Source organism: Crocodylus porosus, unplaced genomic scaffold (genome assembly GCF_001723895.1).
Source record: "Crocodylus porosus isolate Cpor-Errol unplaced genomic scaffold, CroPor_comp1, whole genome shotgun sequence".
In the NCBI taxonomy this organism is placed as follows: Eukaryota; Metazoa; Chordata; order Crocodylia; family Crocodylidae; genus Crocodylus; species Crocodylus porosus.
In genome coordinates this window covers 3,499,204-3,524,359 of record NW_017728947.1, presented here as the reverse complement: position 1 = coordinate 3,524,359, position 25,156 = coordinate 3,499,204, and the positions used below count along the sequence as shown (strand labels likewise).

General features: G+C 44.7%; 1 protein-coding gene across 5 annotated transcripts in view; it reads right to left on the bottom strand.

Annotated features, from left to right (window-relative positions):
• BRSK2 (BR serine/threonine kinase 2) overlaps positions 1–25,156 on the bottom strand; it is a 488,884-nt gene that overhangs the window by 217,555 nt on the left and 246,173 nt on the right. For all 5 annotated transcript variants that reach the window (XM_019552172.1, XM_019552173.1, XM_019552174.1 and 2 more), the window contains exon 4: positions 6,997–7,091. In XM_019552172.1, coding sequence (XP_019407717.1) covers positions 6,997–7,091 — 95 coding nt within the window. The remainder of the gene's footprint in view (positions 1–6,996; positions 7,092–25,156) is intronic.

The following is a 25,156-nucleotide window of genomic DNA, read 5'->3' as shown; positions in this document are numbered from 1 at the left end:
TTGCAGTCCAGGAACTTGTCCCCAAAGTGCTACAAAGAGAAGCAATCTGTTTCCCTGGAGCTCTACTGCACAAGTATGAGGCATAGGACAAAAGACTGGGAGGAAGAAGAAAAGGGATGTAGAGGGAAAGCAAAGAGAGGCTGGTTAGCAGAAGCAGCAGAAGCCAAGCAAAGCAAGGGGCAGATGCAAAATGGGAAACAGAGGACAAACAGTGAGAGGCTGGCAGATACTGAATGGCTTGCCAAAGGAAAAGGAAAAAAGACAGAGAGAAATAGGAAATAATAATAAAGGGCAAGTGAATAGAGGGATGACAGGGAGGGGAAAAAAAGAGACAAGGCAGGTGAAAGAGAATGGAGAAAAATGAGAAGATGAGTGTAGGAAAAGGTAGGAAAGAAAAAAATAAGGAAATTAAAAAAAAAAAAAGAACTGAAGGAAAAGAAAGGGAACATTAACAGGATTTCCAAGCTGGTACATCTTATTTATTCAGTCTTGCTCTCATGTGGATTTTATTGGCAGTTCCAATGGGCAGGCTCACCTCCTGACATTTTCCTTGCCTCCCCTCCATTTCAGGCAGCCAAGTGCTATCTTTGAGGCTGAGACCTGCACCGTGGATTGTGGAGCCCCTCAGGCTTAAAGAACACAAGCCACAACTCCCTCCAGCCTCTGCCCATAAAGCTGCAGGGGAGGCAGAATTAATACGCAGTGCAGGGCTTTGCAGAAAAGAGCTCAGAGTGCATCAGGAGGGGAAATGATGAAAAGGGCCCAGTCACCCGTGCTCCCCCCTTAAAAGACCTGCTTCCCCGAAAGGCCAGTGCTCGAGGCAATGGTTAAAATAAATAAAGGGCACATGCACACAAAGAAGCACAAGTGGTGGAAAGGCAGCAGGAAGAGGGGGGCTGAAAGGGGAAGGGAGCGAGCCTCTGTCATCAACCCTGGGCACATCTGTCGCTTTCTCAGGATTTTGCATGTTCAAATAAACTAATCAAAGGCCAGCTGTCCCGTTTCCCACCCTTCACCCTGTACTCTCCCCTATGCTGCTACCACCATAGCTTTCCCAGGAGAAAGACTTCAGACAGAACCAGGGAAAAAAGATACCAGGAGAAAAAATGTTTTAAAAAAGAAAAAACTGAATAGGCATCTGTGAACAGTCTGAGTGGGGTTTAGGTAACTCCTTTCTGGATATGCTGCCTCAGACAGAGGGGCTGCTTATGCCTCCCATCCCAAGCTCAGGACTGTTTCACCCCAAAGGGCTCTTCCCCTTGCCAGCCTACACGTTATGACAGAGTATGTCTCACAGTCTGTTTTTCTGACTGTCCCCTGATGCAATATTAAAACCAGCAAAAGCTTATTCCAACCAGGGATAATTCAATAAACCTGCACCAGTCCTAGGGTGGTTACACATCACACTTAGACCATACTAATGGCACTTAAATTGTGAGTTTCCACATGTTACAGCTCATTAATTTGTGTTAGATGACTTCTGAGCATCTCAAAATTAACTCTGGGATATGCTACCTAGCTCGTGTTAGGGTAACTTTAGTCTGCTCCATGGAAATAAAACGAACAATTTCCAGTCCTCCAGCACCCCAGGATGCACTGCTCCTAGCCCCCCTCCACCCAGAGTAGGGGTAGAGCCCACCTGTCCTGGCTCCTAGCTTGCTAGGCCTCTAGTAGCAGGTCAGAGCTGTGCAGGCAAGAAACAGTGTTAACTCTGAGCATATGTATGATTGCTAACAGCGGGCATGTCTACATAAGATGTTTACTGCAGAGTAGACTAATTAGCTCTGCTGTAAATGTCTCATGTCTACACGTGTGGCCCTATTAGGCCACAGGAAACTAACTGACTCCACAGCAGGGTAGTACTTATAAATACAAGTACTACTCTGCTGCAGAGTTTTTCATTCTGCAGCAGTGCATGTGTCAACACCAATGTGGCTGGCCAGGGCACAAGGGTGCTTCAGGGTGGGGGCCGCCTGGCAGCTAGCCCCACACTGGAGTACCCTTGTGCCCCAGGCATCTGATCTGCAGCATGTTGAGTCAAGGGGGAGCAGCCCTGGGCTGACAGGCTGACCTCCTGGGCCCTGTGCCAGCCAGGACTGCTCCAGCCTGGCTCAGTGCGCTATGGTCCTGGGCACATGTGTAAATGTGGTGCCCGGGAGCACATGTGCTGCACCAGAGTTTACTGCATCGTATTAATATGCACCTGTAGATGCGCTTAGCATGCTCTAACTTTAATACTGCTGATGACTCCACAGATTAAGTACAGTCTAACTGTAACTTCACCCTCAGTAAGAGTGGTCTGAGTGGTAATTTAACTATTACTGACCAAAGCAGAATTGTTTCCTTTGATATTCTATTACCCATGGAGCAATATTGTGGCCTGAATTCTCAGTTGCACTAAGGCCCTTGTGACAGTGTAAAGGGATCTTAAAATAGAAATAAATGGTGTCAGAAAAGAGGCGTTATAAAACATAAAAAAAATCAGGTACTATGGGCCTTGTTACACATCTTTTTCCCCTGGAGAGATACATAAAGACTGAACTTGAGCTTTGGAACAGCACCACTGATGGCAGCATTCACTGGCCTATGGCAGTGACTTAACACTGGCATTTAGATCACAGGCCAGCAATCTATGTTTCAAGGGCTGGGTCAAGCCTGCTGAGTGATTTCATTAGATCTGCAAAGTTCAGCTATCAGCACTGTTGGGGCAAGGTTGGTGGCAATTTGGCACCAGGAAAAAGTGGCCGTGGCACCAGAAGCCAGGTCAGAAGCACCAGCCCACCTCGGGCTAAACTAAGTTATGGTGGCCCACTGCTCCAAAATGGTGGCCAGCCCTTGATTTAGACAATCAGCTACTTGGTCATTTCACAATAACGCCACCAGTACCTGTTTTGGTATTCAGGGATGTGTGCATTCTGAGATACCATGACTGCACCATTTACCACTGAACCTACCTCTGGGTAGCAGAATCTAAACTTACTTTAAAAAAAGAATGGAATGATGTGTCTAGACTTTGTGGTCAGGCAGAAAATCTTGGACATGTTAATGAAGTTTAAACTCATGAGTCCGCAGAAAGAGTGAAACGTTAGTTCTGAGAGGTGTGACCTCACTGTCTTCATCTCAAAGATGGTAGTAACTGAAAGCAAAACAAACTTTCTTGTCAACATCATTAACTAATATACTGTAAAACTATCATGCTAATTTGCTTACTTCACAGTCCCCAGCACCACTCACACCTCTCCCTGCATGCCAAAAGGCAGCAATGCCTTCTTATCCATTTGCTAAAGACTTAAACTTTAACCTGACAACAGATTTGAAACATATAGGAACAGGTGATAAATGCATTACAATGACAAAAAAGCTCCCCTTCAAATGTGCGATTAGCACAAATTAAACAGATTGTAATATCATCATAAATAACAGAGGGGCTACATACTGACTGTATGATTCATTTTCATGTTTAATTATTTATAACCCCCCTTTTTAAAACTTAAAATGACACTGCTGCATATTTTCTGGTCTGTGCATCATGCAGAGTTCTGCACAATCCAGAATCCTCAAAACAGAGCATGTAAGGCCTTTTACAGATTTGAAAGGCCCACAGCATTTCCAGGTCACTGAATTAGCAACTCTGAATAATCCCTCTCTAGAGGATATATATTCAACATGCAATACAAGAGTTGAGATTTTAAACTGACTAGGGGATTTAGCCACCCATTAATTTCATGAGGGGATATAAGGCTAAATGCCCTAGTCTGAAAATCTCATACCATAGTCTTTGAAAATCTCAACTACCAGATGAAACTCTGAATGGCCTTTTGCATTTAGTACAAACCCATTTATGGACATTGGATGCTCAGCCTGGTTGCCTCTGAATTACATAACAGCAAAGCAGAATTAAATCCACTGAAGTTAATGAGGCATATTCCCATCTGCAGAAAAGCTCCATAACCCAAGTAAGTTTCTTTGGATGTGCAATAGTAGAGAATAAGGCCCAGAGTGCTCACAGGGTATGTTACCAAACAGGCAGCCCAAATTTATTAAACTATGAGAAAGTGGAGTGAGGTCAGAATCCAACCCTACTTTTCTACGATTTTATGAATCTGCCTTTTTTTCTGGCACTGGAAATTATGGCCATGTATAGCTTTATCCCCCCAAAAGCCATATTTCCAATAGGACACAGGCAGGATTACTCAAGGAGCACAGCTCTCAAATTTATTCATGACGTGGGAGAACGCGACAGTCTGGAAAGCCAAGTACACACTCTACGGACCATCCATACACATCTGCTTAGTAGTCTACCTACAAGCTAGTCCCTTTTTGATAGGGCAGTGCACATGATACATTTACTGCAGCTTCATGCTGCACCATCCCTGCCCATGCATCATCTCCATAGCGGCAGTTTGGTTAATTGAGACCAGCTGCTTCAATCCCGAATTATTCTCTCCAGAAATATTGATAGTATTACGTTATGATTAGAAAGCACTTTACCAAATGCCTCTCAATTCTGCACAGCTCAGTTGAAGAGCAGCTGCAGAGAGAGAAGGGAAAGTTCCCTGAACGTACAAAATAAAAATGCTAGCTGCAAAAATACTGGAGAAAGAAAGGCTGTAAGAAGCAAGTAGACAGAATGATGAGGCAACCTTCTGTAGGACTGAGAAGCTTGCTCTCTCTGCCAATGTTTGTCATTTTAGATGCTGGAAGGCCTGTGGGCAGGCTTCTTCATGCTAGAAGAAATGGCCACTGTACTGCACTTCTGCATCCGCCTGCTGTTGGTGTGAATGTTTTTCATGTCATGGGGGTTTTTTTTTTCTTTTTCCATCCAGAGGTAGATTAAAGCTGGTTTGGAAGAAAGGATTTCTCACACATTGATCCAAGGACTGATATGGCTGGTCCGATGGGAGAGAGACCTGAGGCTGTCATCAGAGCTAAACCAGAGGGAAGATTTGCAGGGTGGGAATGCCACCACAGTGCGCTGTTCAGCTTTACCCTCAGCTTCTTTCCTAACGCTGTCGACTCTGCCCTGTGGGCTTTCAGCTGGCCAGCTGGCAGCAACTGCACTCTGAAGCTGAAAGCTGGCAAGAATGTAACTTGGAAGCAACTGAATCCTCAGTTTTTTTCCCCATCAGCCTGCCTGGAGTAAGCAGGCTAATATGGCAGTCTGCTCCAAGGTCATTTAAAAGAACCAACGCCCTGCCTCTCTTTGTCAGACATGGGACAATCCTGAAATAACTGTAGTTATGGAAGAGAAAAGATACCTTCTCCACTTCCATATGCTGCTGCCATATACTGAGCATCTAGTGGAGAACTCATGTCCGAGAAAGCTCTGGGGAGAGTTGGTCTGAAGGAGTATAGCAGGGAATCCCAGTACAATACACGGTTTCCTTCAGAGAAGAGCTCTGAAGGAAACATAGCACTCTTCAGCACTCCTCATTGTAGAGAAGAGCCCGATGCACAATTGCAACTTTCTAGTTTTACAACACAAGTGGGCAGAGCACCAGGGAATCAGGTCCAAAGAAAGATTGTTTTGCAATTTGAAAGGTTCTACTCTGCCCCCTACTATGAAAATCAATGAGATAAATAAAATCTTTTACACGAAATACCAAGCATGAAAAGGATCTCTCAGTCGATACAAACGTTAAACAAATTCCTTAATTGTGTTGCTAATGAGATTATTCAAAGTGTTTAAGGTCTCATTTAAACTTCACCATTTATGCAGCTTATTTACTATTTGCATTTCACTCATCTTGGACAAAACAGGGAGTTTCTCTTGAAATTATGGTTCTGTGGTCAGCCCTTTTCACTTCCTGGCCTTCATGCATTAGTGAAGAGTTGTTTCAGTTCACAATGTTGGGGCTGGGGACAGGGAGAATGTTTCATTAAGATTCCAAAAAACCTAGAAGTTGAATATATTTCCTCTTCAAGAGGTTCTGCAACCCCCCCCTTTAAAAATATAAATGGAAAATACGCGGAGAAGAGCGATTGAGCCTGAAAGCTTGCAAAGTAGTTTTTTCCAGCTACTCAGTTGGTCTAATAAAAGATATCACATGTACCCAAAGAACCCTGCTTAAACATACATCCCAAATTTGGGCACCTAAATAAGCAGTATGTTCCTTTAATCTTCACTTTTACATCTGGTCCCAGAAAGATATGTTTTCTTCATTCTGCCTTTCAGAAACAAGGTGTGCATTATAATCTGGGGCATGTTGTATAAGAGAAAATACAGTATCTGTCATCCACAAGCATGCAGACAAAGAATGCCTCCAGTGACAAGTGCTGTTTTGGATCCTATGCAAGTTCCCTCAAACCGCACGTGCAGATATAGGCCAAATTCACAGATAGCTTAAACCAGGTGTGCTCGCTCATGTCAGTGTTGGGTCTGGCCTTGCTGTTCACAAAAATCAGGCAAAAGCAACAGGAAGTTTGTTCATTTATGTCGTTCAGTAGCCAAGACCGGCTTTATGGTATGGATGTAAACCCTCAAGTCAGTCCTCCTGGGGGAATTAAGAGCAATTGGGCTAGAACAGTTCAGCTGACACCGATGGAATGGAACCAGTTTATGCTGGATGAGGATGCAGTGCATCAGATCAGGATGAACCCATACAGCAGAACAAAATCTATATCTTCACAAAAGTGCCTTCATGATGAAATTCAAATGCGCCCATCTCCACACACAGCCTACATCACAAACCATCGCTCTCGTGGTGGATCTGATAACCCTAGCACACCCATTTCCCATAGCATAGCAGTAACAGCTCTAAGACTGGCCATTAATTTTGCTCTTAATTAAAGCACAGGCATACTCCTCTTTAATTCCAGCCTCCCTAGCCTCCCCCCCCACCCCTGAATTATTATTATTATGCACAACACAGTCTTAGTACTGACAGGGATGTTTGTTAAACATAATTAAAGATATTAATTTTGCATGGAACAGGAGCCACGGAGCCAAGAACTTTACTTTTTTTTTCCCCTCCGAATCTCCCATTAGAAAATTACCTTCATTAGCACCGACTCGCTGAGCTTCTCTCTGTTGACAATTTTTATCGCGACCTTTTGACATGTTACACAGTGAACCCCCAACTTCACAAGCCCTGCAGGAGAAACAGAGCGAGAGAGAGAAAGACAGAGAGAGGGAGAGAGACAGAGGGAGAGGGACGGGGAGAGAGAGAGAAAGAGATGGTTAGAGACATCCTCGGTGAAGCTCTTTGCTGTTAGTAGCTCACAAAGCAGTCTGGGTATTTATATGCAAATGGATTTCCATTAGTCCTTCTTCCAACCAAATAAAAACCAGTGAATAATGAACAAACAGAGCCTGCAGCATTAGAAGGTCTACCTACAAATATTTAAGGAGCCTACCTAGTTATACTGTACCAGCACACCAGTAAAACACTCCTAGTGCTGACAAAGCTTTTACCAGCAAAATTGTGTGTGGTTTGCCTGTGTTGTTTATTCCTGGCCCCACACAGTGCAATCAGCTGTAGCAGCAAAAGTTTTTTCCATTATGTCTGCATCTACACAAGGGGTTTTTACCATCACAATGATGTCAGTCAGAGATCACAGCCCTGCCTGACAGACCTAGAGCAATGTTCATAGTAGAGACCTGGCCTAAGCATCTCTTCTGGCTTTGCCTAGTGCTGTTATACTTAGGCCCCTGCTACACATGACATATATTATGCAACTGACTGGTTAATTGTGCAATAAATTAAAGACTGGCCACAAGTACAAGGTAATTATCACACAATCGACTGGTTAATTGCACAATAAATGTATACCGGTCACATGTGCAAAGTAATTATTACATGATAAAAATTACTATCCCGCTATAAGAAAAGCCAGCCAGCTATAAAGTTAGTGCTTAAAAATGTGTAACAACTCTGTAGCTGGTTTCGATCTAGCTTTCATTTGAATGTGTAGTAGGGCCCTCACAAATAAAAGCCAAATAATGGAGTTATCATCCTTTAATTTCACGCTGTGCCTTAGACAATACAATGCAATATAATCACAGACAATGAAGGCACATGTTGATACAGTGTTATGAACAAATGATGATGATTTCCTGCCCCAAAGTAATCTTCAGGGCAGTTAAATGATGATGGATGTGGGCATTCTCTCTTCCCCAGTATATCTGAGACAATACCAAAAAATGCAGGAATGGCGGCAAAGCGAAAATGAAGAATTAAAGTAAATTGGTACCCAGCACCGGTATACTGTAAAATTATGGATTTGGGGGCCAAATTCTGCTCTCACTTACAACAAGATAAATCAGAGAGAGCAAATATCACCCTGAACTCTCTACTCCCCCTCTATACAGTATAGTTTATTACTGAAAGGTGGCAGGATAAAAAAAAAAAGTTTGCCTCTTACCCAGCAAATCTGTTTCCTTTGCTGCAGAGACATATCTGCTTGCTTTGGCAACTAAGATAAGCTTTTATTGCTTTTTACTCCTGTCTACCCTTTAGGACCAACACAAATGTAAGAAAACGTTCTGGGTTCTACTCCTTTTTGTGTTTCACCATGAGAATCGTCTACTCCATTCATATAATTTGTATCTGTGTGACCAATGGAATTGCACAGGGGTCACCCAAGGTCCAGTCTGGCCGTCAGAGAGAGTGCTCGTTGTTGAAAACAGACAAGGTGCAAGGAATCCTGCTTGACTTTCAGATCCTAGGCAGAGTTTGCATTTAGGGGGAAACCCGCCACCCCCATCCTTTTACCTCTAAGCAGAATGCACTGGATTTAGATCCTATAAGCCAACAAGCAGTGGAGCCTGCAATGCTTTGTCACAGAATAACTATCCACGAATCTCCCCTGGGAATGAGCCCACTCATAAGGCCTCTCTTTCTTCTGCATGAACTACCACTAATTTGCAGTTCAGAATTTAAGTTACTCTGCACATCTACACATTTATTAACGTGCTTTACGTAATGCACATTAAATCTAGTACCTCCATTGTGAGGTACTAGAAAAATGCACATTATCCTATTTTAATGTGCCTTAGCTTAAGAGAACTTTTTGTGATGCTTTAATGCACATTAAAATAGGCTAACATGCATTAAAGCCCCTGTGTAGACATGCCCACTGTGATATAAAAATAGGGCAAACATGAAGGTAGACTGACCACTGTTAGACTTTGCATTCACTACAGTGGAGCCAGATCTTTCTGAGATGCAAGCTAATATAGGTCCATCTGGAAGTCTGGTTTAGCCCTGAGTAGTTAGTTACTCTTTGAAAAAGCTATGTGGGTTTCTCTCTTCTTTGGCTTATATTGCGCAAGACTGTTGGAAATTCCTTATCGTGTACCACATCCCAGTCTCAGGTGATCAAGTGTGAATGCACCCCCAAAGCAGCTTCACTTTTCAGCTGCAACATAAGCAAATCACAGAAATTAGAGAGCTGGGGACTGAAAAATCCACTTGAAATCAGGTACTGCAACAACCCGCCCACAGCCTGAGGCAACAAAGAGCACCGCTGGGTGAGGATATCGGGATGACTGGCCAGATTTCATTCCCACATTTTAATTTTCTCTGCTCAGTAAATTAGGAGGGTCACTCACACCACTGTGGGCACCACATTCACCTCTCACAGCAGCTGCGGCTCTATCACAGCTCTTTGGCTTTGCTGCTCTGCTTGGACAGTGACTTTCTAGAACCACTATACTGCAAGTATGTACAGGTTTTAATCAGAGATTCTACCTTCATACTAAGCGGCAGCTGCGCTTTGCTTTTACAGTAAAAATGCATCTCTGTTTGCATTATGTCCAGCACCCACCCTCTACTACAAAACTGTGGTCTAACTTCCAATTCTACTTTTAGACTTCCAGCATCTACTATTTCCTTGACATAATGACAGTACTTGATGGAGCACAAACTTTAAGACAGCAGCTAAACTGACAAAGGTCTCACTCAGGTGGTGATAACATTTTTCCAGTTGTGGGCCAAAATGGCCCTGCTTGAGTCTAGTCACGCCAGAACAAAGCCCTCTGCTGTCAACCCCCCCAGCTAACTGGATAGCAGTGTGTTTCCTGCAGGTAGCATACATTACTGCAGATACCTTACATTCATAGAACCTTTGAGTTGTAGGGCTGGAAGTGACCTCCAGAGCTCATTTAGTTCAACCCCCTGCCTGAGGCAGGATCATCCTTATCCAAACCATCCTATACAAATCCATAATCTAAACTCACTGTAAAATTATGATCAACACTGACACAACACAAGACATTACACCCTACCTGACTGCAGGTAAAGCAGGAGAACCGTGCTAGTCAACATCCTGCTGCTATAAAAGGTTATTAATAGACACTAAAGAGATTTCAGGTAGCGGGCCATGCCCCCCACTAAAGAGGAAGGCAAACCCCCGCTCCATCCATGCCAATCTGACCATGGTGTAAAATTCCTTCCTGATCCCAAATGTGGCAACTGGTCTGATGTGTGGATGTGAATCTGTGTCCTGCTAGTGGGTGGTCCATGTTACAACAAAGACCCTACTGCTGCTACTAAAAGAAAATGGATTTTTGCTCAAGTAGGAAAGGCTCATGTCTTTGAGCTGAAAAATTCAAGCTTCTATCCCTGGAGAAGACCAAGGAGAGCGACGGATGGTGGCTTGTGTGCAAGCGAATTTGAACCCCTATGCCTTTCAGGTGCTTGGGATGGGTTTCTTCTGATGCAAGGAGGGTGTGATGTGGAAGGTGGGCTATGCCTTCCAGCAGAGGCATAGCAAGCTCTTTCAGTGCCCAAGACAGGGAGAGGGAGGGAATATGCTGACCACTGAAGAAGTAGGGGAGCAGAGGGTAGTGGAGTCTTACCTACTGGGGCTCTCACTTGGGTGGCAGCTACTACTTCTGCAACTGCTGCAGCTGAGGGACAGGCAGTGGCATGGACTCCCCAGGGGCTGCTCACTCTCCCTTGAGAGCAAGGCTATGACTCCCATGGCAAAGCCTCCCTGGAGAGAGGCCTCATTCCTCTCCCTCCTGCATTTCTCCTCTTCCTTTAGATACACTAGTAGGCATGGGGCTTTGCCTGCCCAGCTCCTATGGCTCAGCTGCACCTTCCATGGTAAAGACTTGTGGATGAAGGGGACCATACTGGCATCACCTTTAAGTCAGCACCCAGGGCTGGTATCCTGCTAGCCCCTACTCCCCCTGCTACTGCCTTCCAGGGTTACATGACAAATATATGGTTCTCTGGTGGCTGATCCTAGTACTGTTCAGCTGCTGCTAGAATTGCTGCTGTAAATAAAGTGGTTCCAGAGTCCATTCCTCCTGGTGGTGGGGATGTTATAAAAGTCATGACCTGCCCCCTGTTTAGTTCTTATTCTATTGTAAAACTGCCAGGTATGAGGACACGGAGTCCTCACAGAGATGTGATTTTTAGCAAGCTCACTAGTTAAAAGTATGTTGGTACAACATTTTGGAAGTCCCCAGTGTTCTCTACTATCCTGGCAGGGGCTGTCGTCTCTGTACAACTGCAATCCACCAAGGGAGACAGACAAAGCACCTAGTAAGGTGATTTCATAGTTTCATAGTTTCTAGGTTCGGAAGGGACCTGAGCAGATCATTGAGTCCGACCCCCCGCCATGGCAGGAAAGAGTACTGGGGTCAAACGACCCCAGCAAGGTGTTCATCTCGCCTCCTCTTAAAACCCCCAGGGTAGGAGCCTGCACCACTTGTCTTGGAAGTTGGTTCCAGACCCTAGCCACCCTGACCGTGAAGTAGCGCCTCCTGATATCTAGCCTAAATCTACCCTCTGCCAGCTTGTGACCGTTATTTCTTGTTACTTCTGGTAGTGCTCGGGGGACTCCCCCATGCTTGCTGGTCCCCTCTGACTAGTTCGTAACAGGCCACTAGTTCCCCCCTCAGCCTTCTCTTGTGGAGGCTGAACAGGTTCAGGTCCCGTAGCCTCTCCTCATAGGGCCTGCCCTGCTGTCCCCTGATCATGCAAGTGGCCCTCCTCTGGACCCTCTCCATGCTGTCAACATCCCTCCTGAAGTGCAGCACCCAGAACTGGACACAATACTCCAGCTGCGGCCTGACCAGTGCCACATAGAGGGGGAGGATCACCTCCTTGGACCTGCTCGAGATGCATCTGTGGATGCATGACAAGGTGCAGTTGGCCTTCCAGACTGCATCCCCACACTGCCGGCCCATGTTCATCTTGGAGTCAATGATGACTCCAAGGTCCTTTTCTGCCTCCGCACTGATGAGAAGGGAGTTCCCCAGCCTGTAGGTATGGTGCCAGTTCTTCCTCCCCAGGTGTATCATCTTGCACTTGTCAGTGTTGTATCCCATCCTGTTCTTCTCCACCCACCCCTGTAACCTGTCCAGGTCCGATTGCAGCCTACTCCTCCTTTCTAACATTTGAGCTTCCAAACCCAAGCAAGTTGCAATAGAATAAATTAAAGCTTTACCAGTCTGCCATTAGGGTTTACAGTCTTACCAGAACATTGGGTATTGGCTGCAGTCTCAACTGGGAATTTTGACTGGTATGTGCCAATGCTCCTGCTGCAAGTAAAACCCAGAGGTTCCTGGTTAGAGGGTCTTGCCCCTTTGCTTAGGGTCATACTGATCACAATGTTGGGATCAGGAGAAAATTTTACCTCATAACCAGATTGGCACAGACTGTAGTGTGTGTGTGTGTGTGTGTGGGGGGGGGGGTGGTCCTTCCTCTGTAGCTCAGGCACGACCCACTTCCTTGGATCTCTCAAGTGCATTTTGCCAACCCTTGCAGTGGTAGGACAGTGACAAGTCCATACACCCCTGCTTTATCTGTGGAAGGTTAGGATGCTTTAGGTGTCTTTGGGCAACATGACTTGTAGTTGCATGCCAGGGATACTTGCGTAGTTTTAAGAATACATTAGACAAGGATGATCCTACCTTGAGCAGGGGGGCTGGGCTAGATGACCTCCAGATGTCTCATCCAGTCTTACTATTCTATGATTCTATATTGCAGCTATACCAGCGGCTCAGCCCCTCCCCACCCACGTAGAAAAAAACAATCAGTATTGTTATTAAAGAGTTAGCTCTGGTCTCTGCAGAGGTGGTAAGAGAAGCAAGCAAGTACAAATAAAAGGTTCACATAAACCCTCCCCCTTACTCTTTTCCCCTCACCCCCTGCGGGACTTCCACTTTCTATCCCCAGGTACCCAGGAGCCCTGGGGCACCAGGGACTGTGAAATGGGCTGCTAGAGATTATGATATGCAAACATTAGACATTTTCTCAGGCTGCCTTTGATCTCAGCCACTGAGCTTCATCGAGAACAGAGCCCTATAATTTCAGGTCAGGGAGAAAAAAAATGAGGGAGGGAGGGTAACTTACATCGTCTTTTCATTTATAATTAAAGCCATGAGCTGAAAATTGATGAGAGTGCATTGCTGTTTTCCACCAAAAAGAAAGAAAGAAAGAAACCCCCAGATGATACAAGGGAAAGGCTGACATGAGAACAAGAAGAGCAGAGGGAAGCTTCTAAGCCCTACATATCCTAATGCAGCACTGTCCTGCTGACAAACACATCTGAGCATTTTGCTCTTAGTAAGCTCCCAGCACGCCGATGTTTAAAGATAAACAGATCTGCTCTGAAAATGACATAAACACTGGCGATGGGCCTGCTCTAATCTCTAGTCTAGATTAGACTACATGAGATAGCTAGATGAATAGTTAATCCCACAATCCCAGAGACTGAAATTTTACTCAAATAGAAAATATAGTGCAAACAGGGGGAATACAAGATTTCCTTGATGTGAGGACGAATGGGAGGGAGCTCTGACCTGGAAAGAGACGCAATATGGTTTAGACTAGAGCAGAGGTTGCCAAACTTTTTCGTATAGTGTACCCCCGTTTCAGATTTACTAGTTGCCCACATACCCCTACCAGCACACATTTTATATTTTAACCCCTTTATAATGAATATTAAATCCACCATTATACAATTTCTCCCATGTACTACCCACACAGAAATACCTTGCATACCCCCAGGGGGATGTATACCATAGTCTGGGAATCCCTGATCCAGAGTGTGGTCAGCAGTTCCCTCCCATGACTGCTTACTCCAGGTCAAGATTTGAAAAGACCTTGGGCCCAGAGGCATATGGTAAACTGTTAGCAACCTTGGTGGCATTGGTGGGGTGGGAAAGGGGAGAGAGCAAGGGATTACCTACAGGCGCAGGCTGCTGCCACCATGCAGACTCCCCAGACGTGGGCTGCTGGCTCCCTGGGGATTCCTATTTTGGCGCCCCCTTTGAATCTGCACCCAAACCTCAGCACCCAGTGCCGTATTCGTCTTTCCCCCGCCTCCCCCATTGTTACACTATGGCTTGGGCCTGAATCCCCACCATATTGCACTGTGTGAAATCATTTACATTAGTGGGTATATAGACCCTACCATCATACAATAGCTTATTTTAACATCTTTCTTTGCACAGGTGTAGATGAAAACATAAGGTGTAGGACAGTGGAAAATAGGGATCTGTGTGCAGTGTACTATTCTAGGAGCTAGACAATTACAGATTCGTACAGGAAGATTAGCCCCAATATATGCAGATTATATTTATATTTATTGCATCAAGTCCTGTCTCTCCTCTTCTGTGAGAGACACTGAATAGGCAATATAGAAGTTACTTTTGCCCAGAAACATCCAAACCTTGGTATCTTCTTCTGTTGCCAGGAATACACAAATCCTCATTCTGGAAGAGACCAATTAAAATCCTGAATTAAGAATTAACACTGCCCTTTAAATGTTATGTTTATGCTACAGTCTCTGAACAAGACGTCTCCAATTTTGCCAGTGTTATGGGACCCCATAGACATGATTCACTGCTCTTATTTTTACAAGCCAATGCAGCAATAATACATTATAGAGTCAAGAAGAGTTTTAGTTAAATAAAAGAACTTAGTATAAACCATTCTGTCCCATTAATAAAAATGGAGGTATGTTCAGATTTCACTGAAAGGAAAATGACCCAATGCCATGTGTATGTGTGTTGATAAATCCCCATATTATGAAAGCTATTGGAACTTAAATTGCTGATCAAAAAATAAGCGGATTAATATGATGGCCTATAAAATTAACACCAGCTACTGTCTATTTCTTGTAATCTCCACTGCTGTGAGAATGGAGTACTGAAGGGCAATTCTATTGTCGGAGCTCGCTCTGATATGCCCAGTTTGATTTTAATGTTATTCCTTTTGTTAAAAAGTGCCTCCACATCTACAGAGCATTAAAGCACCATTTAAATCTGGGCAAGATCATCAGCTGATGTAAATGAGTGTGGCTTAAGTATATGAGCGGAAATGAATAAATGAGTGTGACTCATGCACCCATCCATGTATATGGGAAACAGCTCTGTGTATCCACCTAGGTTTTTAAAGCCACTTAGGGGTTTTTTTCCCAGTGATTTTAGGCAATTCAGTTTATTTCAAATATCAGGCACCATTACACTCAGTACTAAGTTAGCAGGGAAGAGAGGGACAGTTTAATTTGTGGCAGCACTGCAAAGACTGTCGACTGCCATTTAAAATGTTTATTGTTTAGCTACCAGTTACTATCTCTCCAGTGGGAACAGAATGGTTCATAAATGCCCAATTGTGCTAGGTAACTCCTGGCATATAAATCGGCACAAGTGCTGTGCAATGCATCTAGAGAAGCAACGTACAAATAAGTTTTCAGTTTTCAGACACTTTCAATGAAACACCAGAGCCCGAGAGTCACAGAAGTGAGTACTTCATGGATGCAGGAAGCAGTTATGATCAAATGCCAATCCTTGTGAAATCAGTGGCATAAATGAGACATAACTGGCCAAATCCTGCAATGCAATACTCAGAGCCGGATGCTACTCCACCTATTACATGCCTCAGTGGACTTGGATGCTTAAGTGTGATTCTGTGCCATCATCTTAGATGAAGTCACATAAAGTCACACAAAGCAGCAAGTAGGAGGAAGACTACCCATTTTTGTCCTTAAAAGTTTTTCAGGGGAGGTAGACTTAGATCACACTCAGGCACCTCATATCATAGGTGGAAGAGGATCTGGCCTACAGGACCTACTTTGACACAATTCCACAAGGACTTTGATGGGAGTTTTGTCTGAGTACCATACGAAGAAGAATCTTTTGTTTGCCTCATAATTTGTGTAGCAAGTTCAGAAACGTCACATGGAGAATGAAAGTGCTGGTCATTTTTGTTGCATGCCCCAGCAGCTCCTTTGGAACTTCAGGAGGTCCATCCTATCCACATCCAAAAGCTTCAATGGTTTCATGCAAAACCCCAGTGGACCCCAGTCAATATCTCAAAGCTCACGTAGACTCTCTCTCTCATGCACTGCCATCCCCTTTGAAGAGACCCCAAGACTGGAGACAAAGGGGCTTAAAAAACAAAAAGCAAATCACCACTCAGATCCCTGTAGGTAATAAAGCACAGAAGACGCCGATTGCTCTGAGTTCCCAATAGAGCAGCTTGGCCCAGTGCCTTAAGTTAGCCACTACGTCCCGGGTACAGGATATAAAGGCAGAACACCAATAGTACTGATCAGAGCAATGAACTAAAGTGCCCTGTCTAGCCAATGTTACCTTGTTTGGTTAAATTAGCACTTACAGGCATGTTTAGACTAGAGGCACTTGCTTCAAACTTGAGTTAACTAATTGCCAATTAACTTGAATCAACAGACACCTTTGAAAACATTAACCTAGACACTCCAAGACACAAACATTTGTGATTTCCTCCAGCACTGCATCTGGCACTAGCAATAAATTAATATGAGTTAAACCAGGCGCAAGCACTCTAGCTCGGATGCATGTGAAGTGGCATCTTTTTTAAAGGAGTCTCAACATAGTTTTGTGTGCATACTCAGCATGCACTGAAACACGAGCCTACACACAAGAGAATGCACAAAGAAGTTGGCATTTGCTTTTGCTGGGTCAGGTGCCATCTCAGATCTGGGAATGACAATGAAATGACTGTTAATTCCAGCCTGGGAACTGCACGGTGCACACCGGGCTGTGGGCAACCAGCGTTCAACTTACTGGTGCTGGGGGAGCCCTGCACTGGCAAGGAGTAATCATCTGATCCCTGATCCCAAATCACCTGTCCTGCCACATACAGATGGCATAGCAGGAAGTGTGATTGTTGGGATCAGGGATTGGATTCTATCATGCCATTAAATGAACATGTGCCCAGGGGCTTGCTCTCAACAATTAGTCTCAAATACATTCTCTAACACTGTTTCCTTTGAGGTCAAATCAGCTGAGTTACCCAGGAGAGCTCCAATGACTTACTTCAATGAAGTCACTTTGGGTCTGTGATGGTGTAACAGGGATTAGTATTTGGCCCACAGAGGCTCAATTTCCACAGCTGTAAAATACGGATAATACTTACCTCCCTACCTCACAGGGATTCTAGGAGGATTAATTGATTAATCCTTATAAAGAACTTAGAAAAAAAGAGCTAAAACCCTGTGTAAGTTCTAAGTATTAATACCAGCAGAATTGCATCAAAAATACGATTCTGGAAAGAAATGCCTGGATAATTTCTTCTTAACTGCTCCTATTTAATTCACTAAGTTTTCTTAGTACAAAACTTTACAGCTCTCTACAACATGCTTCCTCCTCTCTTCTTAGCTGCATTTGCGGTAACTTTGTGGCAGACATCTTGCTTATGGAAACCAATAATTGGCCTTAATTACTCAATCCTCTCATTGAGCAGATGTTTATTTTTCTATAGCAATTGTTATCTCTAATTATTGTCTTTAAAATAAACAGAGTCTTCTATCAAGTGACACACAAATTATATGGTGTCAATTTATAACTGGATGTGGTGGGGGAGGGCTGCCTGTCAAGCTAAGCAGAAGTGGATGGAACTACCCTGCTTGGTAATGAAGTAATTTGACCATGAGCTGTTCCACAGAGAGGATCCAATGCTGAAAGGCTGTTCCGAGAAGCGCGTGCAATAACCGCTTCTAAATTGAATAAACTGTAATTACAGTAGGACTAAAGCCAGAGTTCAAATTCTCAGCAGGAGCATGCAAAGAGCTTTTCCTCTGTGCCAGGATTCACACTCTCTGGCTCAGAGCACAATGGGAGCTCTGTATCAAACTCACTAGACTCCCTCTCCAAAGATAAGAGCACTATGAATTAAATATCCAGTAGCTCACCCAGCCCAGGAGATGTGCCTGTGCTCGGAGTGAGAGCAATGCACCAGCTCAGCAATGGTTAGATACATGCTCTTGCTCTGGAAGTATGTTGGAGGTGGAGGAGAAATGCATGCTAGGACAAGATCCAGACTGGTTCATTCTGCCTAGGATCAATAAAGTAGATACCAGAACAAAGAGTAATGGTCTGAAGTTGCAGTAAGGGAAGTTTAAGTTTGAGATTAGGAAAAAGTATCTCATGTGCAAGGTAGTAAAGCACTGGAACAGGCTATGCAGAGAGGCTGTGGAATCTTTGTCCTTGAAGGTTTTTAAGACCCAGGTAGACAAAGCCTTAGCTGGGATGATAGTTGGGGCTGGTCCTGCTTTGAGCAGGAGGTTGGACTAGATGACCTCCTGAGGTCCCTTCTGACCCTCATAATCTATGATTCTAAATGGGGCCTGGATGGAATTTAGGTGCCTAATTTGCAGAAAACCAATTCAAATCGACCCCACTCTGGCCGCCACAAAACTCAGCAGGTACCTAAGCTCATTCAGTGCCTGCATTTTGGGCAGTAAAGGGATGCCCAAAGATAAGCTTCTGCACAGGCGCAGAATCATCACAGTCTGACCTGCTAGGCCCTCTTGCTCTGAGGATTACTTCTGTTTTTTTAACAATGCATAACTAAATCTGGAACCAGTGACCATAACCCAGGGCTCCCCTCTTCCAGGTGGTTACAGATTTACACTCGCTCTTGTTGGCTCTCTTTCTGACATGACAGCTCTTCCATTCTTGGCTGCCCAGTGGTTTAGCATCCCCAGTCAGATTCTTCTACAGACTTGTGGATAAAGCATTCTCTCGGGATGTGGGAGGTATGGGTTTGAATCCCCTCAGGGACTGAGGAAGGGCCCACTCCCATTATATTGGTAAGTGCTCTAACTAGAAGGCTATTGCACAAAACATGTGCAGCAAGCAGCCCCTATACTATTGGCCTGTCTTCCTCTGGGTGCATCTTAAAAAGAGATGGTCTTTGTTGGTCCTAGCCTCAGAGGAGGGCTCTGCCCTGGATCCTGAGAAGGCAGGGGTGCCTAATATACAGCCCAGAGTCAGGCAGTCAAGCTCCAGGAAGAGGTAGGAGTTCAGTACGTAGCATTTCCTTTTGGCTCGCTCCAGCCTATTCCCTGTTCAGTATCTGGGCCCACTGAATTGCCCTTGGGAGGCACCATCCTTTCCCTGACCCTAGAGAGAGCCAAGGCACCTTCCTGTTTCTTTAAATCATCTTTCTGGGGGTAGACACCTGAATTTTAATCAAGCTGAAACCTAAATTGCAGGCACCTAAGGAGCCAATTGGGATTCTGCCCCTAACGCCCCAGCCACATGTTACAATTAAGATGTAATTAACCAATTAAGTTCTCACCCAGCCACATGTTCAATCAATTAATGGTGTGATAAAAGGAGGAATAAGCCATGAAGTTATTTCACAAAATATGTGTGATAACTTTGTGGCTGGTTCCTACCACATCATTAACTGAATGTGGAGCCAAAAGCCCCTGCTGCTGGGAGCCCCATCAACTGACTGGGGCTTCCAGCCAGGGGCTCATGTGTGTCCCTGTTGGCTGTGGGAGCACATGCCCTGCAGCTGGGAGTCTCTTCAGATGACAGGGCTCCCAGCTGCAGGAGTGCCTCGTGTCCCCACAGCTGGCAGTCTGCAGCTGACATGGGTTCCCAGCCGTGGGAGCACTCCAGGAGCCCCTGTGACTAGAAGCCTGTCAGCTATGGCCTCCAGCTGTAGGGACTCCTGGAGCACCCTTGCAGCTGTGAGCCTGGGCAAGCTGACAGGGCTCCCAGCCATTGAAGTGCACGGTGCCCCTCTGTTGGGCTCTCACCTGCAAGAGCTTGCTGTTCAGCAGTGCAGGGGGAACCCAGGATCATGATTCTGGGCTCCCCCAACACCACCAGTAAGACATGATGGGATCTGATGAGCAATCCCACAACCATGCCACCTGCCAGGCATGTGTGACATAGCAAGAAGCTCAATAGTGTGGATCGCACATCAGATCCCATTGCGCCTTTACCTGCACATCTAGAGGGGCCCTAAATTTCACACTGTGTACGTTCACATCCTCTGAGCTCAGCCAGGATCAAAACACACTTCTACTGTTTCTTGCCTTCATCTCTTATGTAAATCAGTATTTCTTGCAAGCCCTTTGTGCTCACTGCATGGAGCAAGGAATGCAACTACAGCGTTCTTCTGATACATTGCTTTCCTGAACTTGTTAAATAAGTGGCATGACCTAGGACAGGACCCTTAATGGGAATGCTGAAATGAAGTTAAATAATTTTATTTTACTATGTCAGGAAGGGGGAACCAGAGACTAGCAACACTTAAGTTTTTTGGGATCTGCCAACAGCTTGTGACTTCCTGCCAGCTGGGCTTTTATTTTACATTGGCTCTTCCTTCTCACGTAAAACAATCAGGAAATGAGATTTTGCTGCCATGGGAGAGGCAAAAGCAGCAGCTCTCAGAGTGTACATGTGAAAGCACCCAGAAAAGGCCCCTTGAGGAAAAGGAAAGACGATGGAAACTTCATTTTTTAATTAAACAGACATAAAAATATTATACAGCTTTTGACTGCTGGAACAGTGAAAATTGCCATTTTCACAGCTGTGGATGAGTCCTGGGAAAACTCTGTTTCTGATCCCGTACTGCCAGCCCCAGAAGCCGAGAGAAAACACAGCAAGCGTGGGTCCCATCCTGCCTGTAGCAACCAGCTTGTGTATCTCCTGGAGGAATGATGAGATCAAAGTCTACCTTCAGACCTCATTAATCTACTGTCAGTAGATGCCTGAGGACAGCCGTTCTCAGGTATTAGGAAGAAGAAGTACGAGGCAGAGCAGAGCCTTGGCTGTCTATTCTTCGTGAGGTGTCTTTTAGAAAACATGTCAGTGTAATTAGGTAGCATCTGGGTAATGAGCCATGCTGTCCCACCTTGGTCCAGTGATCTACTGAGGAGGATTGATGCACTAACAAGCAGGGAACAACTTGGAGAGGGGAGGGAGACGGTGGGGCGGAGCGTGTTCTTCGCATGTGTTTTTGACTGATGTTTTAATCGTGTTTTCTTTGGTTATTTCTCACATTCTCTCCTTCTCCCTCAATTCACTTCTCTGTCTTTCTTGCATGAAGCTTGCTCATGGCAAGGTACCTCTTCCCCAACTCTCACTCCACATTTCCAGGCACTTGACTTATACGTTCTTTGTGTTGTCCTTAAGTTGACCGCACAATCCCAAGACCATACTAAGCTTAACCCCTCATTGGCTGAAGATGGCTAGAATGTTTTTGATCCTGCGTCTTCCTTGGCACCGATAAGAGTACACCAAAACAATGGTTTGGGCAAGATGTGGCAAGTGTGAATGGAACATACAATTGGTTGCAAGTTCAGATAAACACTAAATGCTTGATCCTGCATGGAAGAAATAATGCTCCATGGTTATGAGCAAAGGTAACGAGTAGGGTAAGGCCCTCAGGAAAACCTGGTCCTTTCTGGAGGTGGGATGCAGCACCCACTGATATCAACTGAAAGACTCACAAAGGCTTCAACAGACTTTGGATTAAATCTCTTTTGGGAACACTGCAATGTGGACCAAGTCCCTGCCAGGAACAGGAACTTGTTAGGCCAAGAAGCGAGTTAGGCCAAATTGTTAGGCCAAGGAGAGAGTACAGTACAGAGCTATGCACTTCCCTTGTATGAGAAGTATTACATGCATCTCTTTCAACTCACCTACCAATGCATCTTTTCCTTTTTCCTTGTGCTCCTGTGATCAGGGAAGCAGGTATGAAAGAGGCTTGAGACTTACCATTGCTCTGTGCAGATTGCTGCGCATACAGCTTAACCACCTCATTTGCAATGAGATTCATAGATTTTGAGGCCCAAAGTGACTTTTGCAATCATTTAGTATGACCTCCTGCATAACAGAGGTCAGAGAATTTCCCTATATTAATGGTAAAATCAGCGCCACCATCATTCAGCAAGGGATTTAAGTACAAGCCTTACTTTTAATTGACTTAAATAAAGCTACTCACATACTTAAAACCTGACACCTGCTTATGCATCTTGGTGAATCAATGCCTATACTGGGGAGGAAGTGAAGAAGAGTTATTATTTTAAATTGCTCACTGTTAAAAATATTGGGTTTAAAAACAAAAAGAATTGGTTCCTTAATTCAAGATCTACTCCCAGTCATTTAAGACTCCATGCTCTCTTTACATACAGCTGCAAATAACCTTGTATTGGTTTAACTCCAAAGTAATGAAGATATATGGTCTGGACGGCAATCCAAGATTTCCCATCCCCTTTTCAGTTTCATCACGACTGAAGAACTTTTTCAATCTTGGTTAAATTAATCTTAGGGGAGGGACAGCATTCTCCACTAATGGTAACTGCTTAAGGGTTCTGGTACAGAAAACCTTTATAAAAAGCAGGAGGTTACAATTTGGAAAGAGATCGAAACTCTACAGCTCAGGTCACCTCCACATCTGTCTGGGACAGTTCCTGTATCAAGAAGGAAGTCCCATTTTTGTCAGTGAAAAGGGCAAATACTGAAAGCACTGGAGGCTTATTTACAGCTTTGCTTCTTCCCCAGTAAATGCCAGCACTGATAAGACACAAAAGGTCTCTCGCCAGATCTTGACATCTCTTTTACATTTGTGTCACTCCATTTGCTTCCTTAGAGTTACTCTTGCTTTACACTAATGTAACTGAGAGATGAACCAGGCTCAGGACTGGATTAAGACCATTCACGGCCTTTAGGCCAGACCACAGGTAATCTGCAGGCTTCCCACTTTCACCCTCCTACTATTGCTGTATCACCACTCGGGGTGGGGGGGGGAGAGGGCGGAGAGGGACAATGGGACTCATCATCTCTGGAGGAGACAGAAGTGACATCCACTCATTTCTTGTCCTTCGGGAACAATCAGGGTCCCTTATTCCTATCATGAGAAACTTCCAGTACTTCCCAAGAGCCAGATTATGTCTGCTGGGGTGATGGGTCTGGTCCTTTTCCTGTCCCACAGCATCCCTATGCTGGATCTGTGATAGCAAGGTGTCCAAGAGCAGTGAGTCTTGAGGTTTCTTGAGGTTATGCCCCACTGAGATAAATGAGAGGGAGCTGCTGCTGCTGCTTTCACTATGGCAGCACCACTAAGATGCCAGGCCCATTGTGTAGACACAGAACCTTTGGCATAAGGAGACTTTGGCCACCAGGACAACATCACCTCCAAATAGAGGTTAAATCATTAGATGAGGACCTAAAAGGTGCCTGCAGACATGCTGTGAGGCTGCTCTGACACACTGTAATTACAGCTCATTGGAGCAGACTCAATTAATTGAGTCTGCTGGATCATGGTAGTTAGTGCGCTCCAGTCAGCCTCTGCATCTTGTGTATCAGTGTCCCTGTAGTTCAAAATGGTGGTAGAGGTGTTTTAACTAAAGGTCATTGAACGAGATTTAGTTCAAGCACCCCCACAATTTTGAAGCGCAGGGACACTGATACACGACATGCTGAGGCACTTTAATGAGAGCTGCTCTCACATGCACAGCATCTCTCCCATGTCCACCCCCATCCCCAAAGCATGTGTAAAGCTGCCTTCTATTGTGAGGTACTAAGATAATGTGCATTAGCTTTTCTAATGAAACAGCACAGTTTTTTCAGTGATGCTCTAATGTGCATTAAAATAGGCACACGTGTGGATGCGCCCAAAGCGTCTTCATCTGGACATGTTCACTTGTAGTGATCTTTTAGTGCTCCCTGCTCCTCTATGGTATTTTGAATTTGTTGTATTGTGCCAGGCTGTACAAGGCCAGACAACTGTATGGCACAAATTTAAAAAAAATGGCCTTTCTTGTCCCACATGACTCACCTCTACAAGAAGGGCAGGAAATCCAAAATATTATATTCCTACTGTGAGACTACAGTCTGAAAAATCTTAGAAAATCTCTTTATGATTAACCAGGACAAAGAATAACTGTGTGCATCTACATGCTCAATTAATGCAAAGCAACAAATCCCAGTGTTATATTGCACTGAAGTTTATTTTTGCTGGGTGCCACATTTACACGTGTGCCACAGACCACAGCACAGTGAGTCAGGTTGAACTAGTCCCAGCTAGCAGCGGGCCCTGGGGATCAGCCTGCTAGCCGAGGGTGGCTCTGCCCCAGCTCAATGGGCTGCAGAGGGGCTGTCTGGGGCACAAGGGAGCTTTAGTGTAGGGCGAGCTCCAGCCAACCCCATCAGCATTTACACATATATTGCTGCACAGTAAATAACACTGCCACAGGACAGTACTTGTATTTACAAGTACTAACTTATGGAGGTGTTTATTAATTTACTGTGACATAATAGGGCCACCCATGTAGATGCAAACACTTTATCATGAAGCTAAACAGGCAACTCCACAGTGCATGTCTCGCGTAGACACGCCTATTGAAACCCAATCTCCAGCTTACAAAAGGAAACCTACAGACAAAGGATAAAAGACCAAAATAATTAGACTAGCTTCATTTTAATGACAAACAAAAACAGGCCCAGAAAAAGTCCCTAACTTCCAAATGTACATTTTTTAACATGGAAGTCATGGTTCAGGTCACAGCATGGAATGGAAGGTGTTTGCTGTTATCTATGTTAGGAAGAATAAGACCTGCCTCACCACTGCTCCTGACTTATCGGCTAGGGACAGACATTACACATGAATCAGTTTAAGTGATCAGAAACTGGTTTAAACCTGTAACAGGACAGATGTTCAGTGCATATAAACCAGTTTGAAAATGACTAAAACTGGTTTGAGATAAACCTGGTTGAATATAGCATCAGACTTAACTGACCTCTGCTAAATGGGCAGAAACAATTGGTGACGGACAGAGGGGACAAGGCTGAACTCCTCAACGAGTTCTTCGCCTCAGCGTTCCTAAGCAAGAGGCATGACAAGTCTCTCACTGGGAGTGTAGGGAGGCAGCAGCAAGGCACCAGACTTCCATGCGTGGACCCTGAGGT